The sequence below is a fragment of the Octodon degus genome, unplaced genomic scaffold, assembly GCF_000260255.1.
Source record: "Octodon degus isolate 3935 unplaced genomic scaffold, OctDeg1.0 scaffold00006, whole genome shotgun sequence".
In the NCBI taxonomy this organism is placed as follows: domain Eukaryota; kingdom Metazoa; phylum Chordata; class Mammalia; order Rodentia; family Octodontidae; genus Octodon; species Octodon degus.
The window spans coordinates 30,545,573-30,549,415 of record NW_004524582.1 but is presented as its reverse complement, the minus strand read 5'-3'; the positions used below and the strand labels follow the sequence as shown (position 1 = coordinate 30,549,415).

Sequence of the window (3,843 nt, the reverse complement as noted above, 5' to 3'; positions counted from 1 at the left end):
CGCACCGCTCGCGCCCGCCGGCGCGCCCGCCGGCACCGCCGTGACGCCCCGCCCCAGGCCTGGCGAGACTGAAGCGCCTACAGGAAGTCGGACGAGCGTGTCACGCCCCTCGAGGCGCGAGCTCTAGCCCGCATCCAATCATCTGCGCCTCCTCACGCTAGCGGCATTCCATTGGCCTACTTCTACCGGGAGGCGGGGAGAGGAGGCGGAGCGTCGGGCTAGCGTCTGGCCAATAGTAGCCTCCACCGTGCGCGCCCCTGGTTGCCCAGGAAACCTAACAGCTTGCAGCCTTGGTCCACCGCCGGGACCCACCTGGGCGAAGATGGACGACCTCTCCGAACATGCTGGGGACACTGCGAGCGAAGGTGAAGATGGTGACAGCCTGGCTTTGAGGCCGACTGAGATCATAGACAGCCCTGGTCCCCAGACCCCCACGGAACCCGAAGAACCACAACTCGAGCTAGAGGCGAGAGCGGCAGAGGGGATAGAGGCTTCCGAGGGAGGCGCTGCCACCGACGAGCAGCCAGCGGCCACGGAAAGGCTGGTAGCCACGGAGGGTGTGGGCGAGGATGCGCCCGGACAGCCCGAGAGGCCGGCCAAGCCCGAGCAGCCCCCCGGGGCTGGGACCGAGGAGTCGGCCAAGCCGCATTCTGAAGGTAGCTCAGAGGAGGTGGAAGATGAAGAAAAGACCGACGCGGAGTCCGCGGTAAAGAGGAAAAGGACCGGCTCGTTCCGGGCGTCGTTTCAGCTGACCTCGATCCAGGAGGAGCAAGCAAAACGAGAGGAAACGGAAGAGAAGGAGGAGAGCAAGGAGGAGGGCGAGGGGCAGCGTGGGGAAGGAGGCCGAGAAAAGAGTGACAGAGAGCAGGCCCACTGGCCCCTGGGTGGAGGAGAGGACGAGGAGTGGTCGGAGGAGGTGAAGCGGCAGCAGGAGCAGCAGCTGCGCAGCGAGCTGCTCGAGCAGTACCGCGCCCTGGTGGTGGAGCGCTCGCGCTACCAGCGCTACAACCTGTACCTGCAGCAGAAGATCTGCGAGGCCCTGCGCAGGAAGAGGGGCCTGGACGCCGCCGCCGAGGCGCCAGACAAGGGCCCCGAGCCCGAGGCCCCGGAGAAAGAGCAGGCATACCTGCACTACCTGGCCACGCTGGAGGAGCTGAGGAAGCAGGAGATCGACGACCTGGAGTGGTACCAGCAGGAGGTGGGCCAGCTGAAGCAGCAGTGCCAAGACAAGCTGGCCAGGGTGGAGAAGAAGTGGCGCCAGTTCCAGGCCCTCAAGAAGCAGGTGGTGATGCAGGCCATGGGCAGCTGCCGCCTGAGGGGCGGACGCCAGGCTGCTCTGCGAGAGGTGGAGCAGATCCAGGCCTTGGAGGACAAAAAGGAGAAGGAGATGAGCGCTGTGCGGCTGGAGAACGTGCAGCTGAAGCAGAGCCTGGCGCATTTTGAAACCAGGATGAGGGCCCAGGAGGACTTGGCAGAGGGGCTGCTGCTCATTGATTTTGAACAGCTGAAGATCGAGAACCAGACGTTCAATGAGAAGGCAGAGGAGCGAAATGAGGAGGTGGTGAAACTGCGTGGTAAGGTGACCAACAATGTGCAGGTCATAACTCATGTAAAGGAGAAGCTGCACTTCATGGACATGAAGAACACAGGCAGAAAGATGGAGCTGATGAGAATCGAGGCTCAGGTGGCCTCCCGAAGGGACATCCTGAGCAAGACTAAGCAAGCTCGCGACAGCCTTCGGGTTGACAACCGCAAGCTGAATCAGAAGTGTGGGCTACTGGGCAAGGAGTTACTCCTGCGGGACTTGGAGGAAAAGGTGGACAAGACTGAGCTGCTCACCCAGCGCCTGGAGTCCCTGAAGCGCCACCACGCCGGGCTCACGCTGTCCTGCAAAGGCGTGAAGCAGAAGATCAGGGAAGCCAAAGCTTTTCTCCCCTCCTGACCCCACGGGTGGGAAACCAGAGGCTTCTCACCATCTCCGGGGACTTCGACCTTCACTCACTCTTACTCTCTATTGCTGCCATTCCTTGGGGTTTGTCATATTGAGGGTAGAACTATATATCTTACCTCATTTATCAGTTCTGATTTGTGCTGAATCCCAACTTGGGTTCACGGTTTGTATGAGATTAAGCAAGAGAGGCCTAGAGTCAAAAACCGGTGACTGTACATGACTTCTCACAAAAAGCTGTCAAAATGTCTTTTTCTAACTGAACAACTATGATTTCTGGGGTAATACTAAAATATACTGTTCCCTTTCCTCTGTGTAAGGAGGCTTTAAAAGCTGAACCAATGGACAGGGTACAAAGTATTCCTGTGCATTAAGCAAGCTATTAAATTCTCTTTGTACTTACTAAACTGTGTAGTCCTAAATCACTCACTAATTCTTATTTTGTATATAACCATCACTAGCTTCTGGGATGATTTTTAAAACCTCCAGAAGCTGGGCCTGGTGTCGCACACCTGTTATGCTGAAGCAGGAGAATGGCAGCGAGTTCAAGGCCAGCCTGGACATCACAGTGAGAACCTGTCTCAGAATGAAGGGGAAAAGCATTTAGTAAAATCCAGAAAGAGATGAGATGGTCAACAGGAAAAGGGGCTGGTGCTCTGTCCCCCTCCTTTCCACTGAAGAGCAGCTCAGTCTAGCACTCAGTCGCGTCTGCTTCTGCCCCAGCAAGATCTGCACTCAGAATTGAGCACTTTCTTGGATCCCCTGAGGAAATGCCTGCCTCTGCGGCACACACAAAACATTTTCTTTTCCAGTTTTATTTTGAGAAATAAAATGGCAACAGTGTTGTTCCACCAGGTGCAAAGCATAGAGCAGTGGCTGCTGCCCCCACGTGGGCTGTGTGTTCCGCTGGGCAGAAACAGGACAAAGCATCCCCTGTCCCACGCTGAAGTGGGTCATGAGAAAGGCGATCCGCTCCTGGTGCTGAACACGCAGAGAACACTCGCAACCCCACTCCAGGTGGCGTGGTCAGCTGTGAGGCGACCGACGCTGTCTTTTGCTGCCATTTCATTTTCTAGCTGGTTCCCTCTGCAGTCAATGCAAATTCAGTTTCCTTTCAAACACCATGGCTTGAATACACTTTTTGATAATGAGGGGAATGAAAAAGCTCTGATTTAGCTTCCCTGCTCTCCTCCTCACTACAGCTGGCCTCCTACCCTGCCCTCCAGGCCCGTGTGAAACAGCAGACCACTGGCAAACAAAGCTGTTTCCCCGTGGCTCTGCTAAAAGCCGCTCAATTCCCCTGCTGGAGGTGCTCCCCAGGGCAACTGCCCACAGGGAGTGGCCTGGGCCAAGCAAGTAGCTTTCGCTGGATGCAGTCCCCTAGCTTTAGGGTTTACTAGGGCAGAGCAGGAACCTCCGGCTGACTTTGACCTGGAAGCAGTCAGCACCCTGCACATGCCCCGTGCCGGCCTGGAACAGGCAGATCCCTTAGAGCGCAGACAGGAGACACTGAGATGTTTGGTGACACTGGTGTTGCTTTCAGCTGTGAAGCCAGCGAGAGCCCTACAGCAGCGACTGCAGCAGTCACTGCTTTCCTCATTACGGTAGTTCATGCTGGAGAGGTTGCAATTCATTAGAAGATGCTCCTGGGCTGATTACCTCCTAATGTGGTTTTTCTAATTCGATTAAAGAAGAGTGCTTAATCATGAGAGACACACATTCACAAACTGCTTCAGACAGATAACTTCAGAGGGAGAGTTCGCAGCCTGAGCACGCTCTCCCATGGTCCAGTTCCACAGCTGTTGGCAGCCCTGAGGAGTGCACATCCCCGCCAGCCACCGGCCACAGAGAGTGTCTCCTGGGCTATCTGCCCTGCTAAGACCACACCTGAGCAC

The 3,843-nt window shown here is 56.5% G+C and overlaps 1 protein-coding gene across 1 annotated transcript; it reads left to right on the top strand.

The window, feature by feature from the left end:
• Positions 1-100: 100 nt before the first annotated feature.
• On the top strand, positions 101-2,696 carry Ccdc96 (coiled-coil domain containing 96). The gene has a single exon (XM_004624675.2). The coding sequence runs from the start codon at positions 323-325 to the stop codon at positions 1,940-1,942; it is 1,620 nt and encodes a 539-aa protein (XP_004624732.1). The 5' UTR covers positions 101-322; the 3' UTR covers positions 1,943-2,696.
• Positions 2,697-3,843: the final 1,147 nt, after the last annotated feature.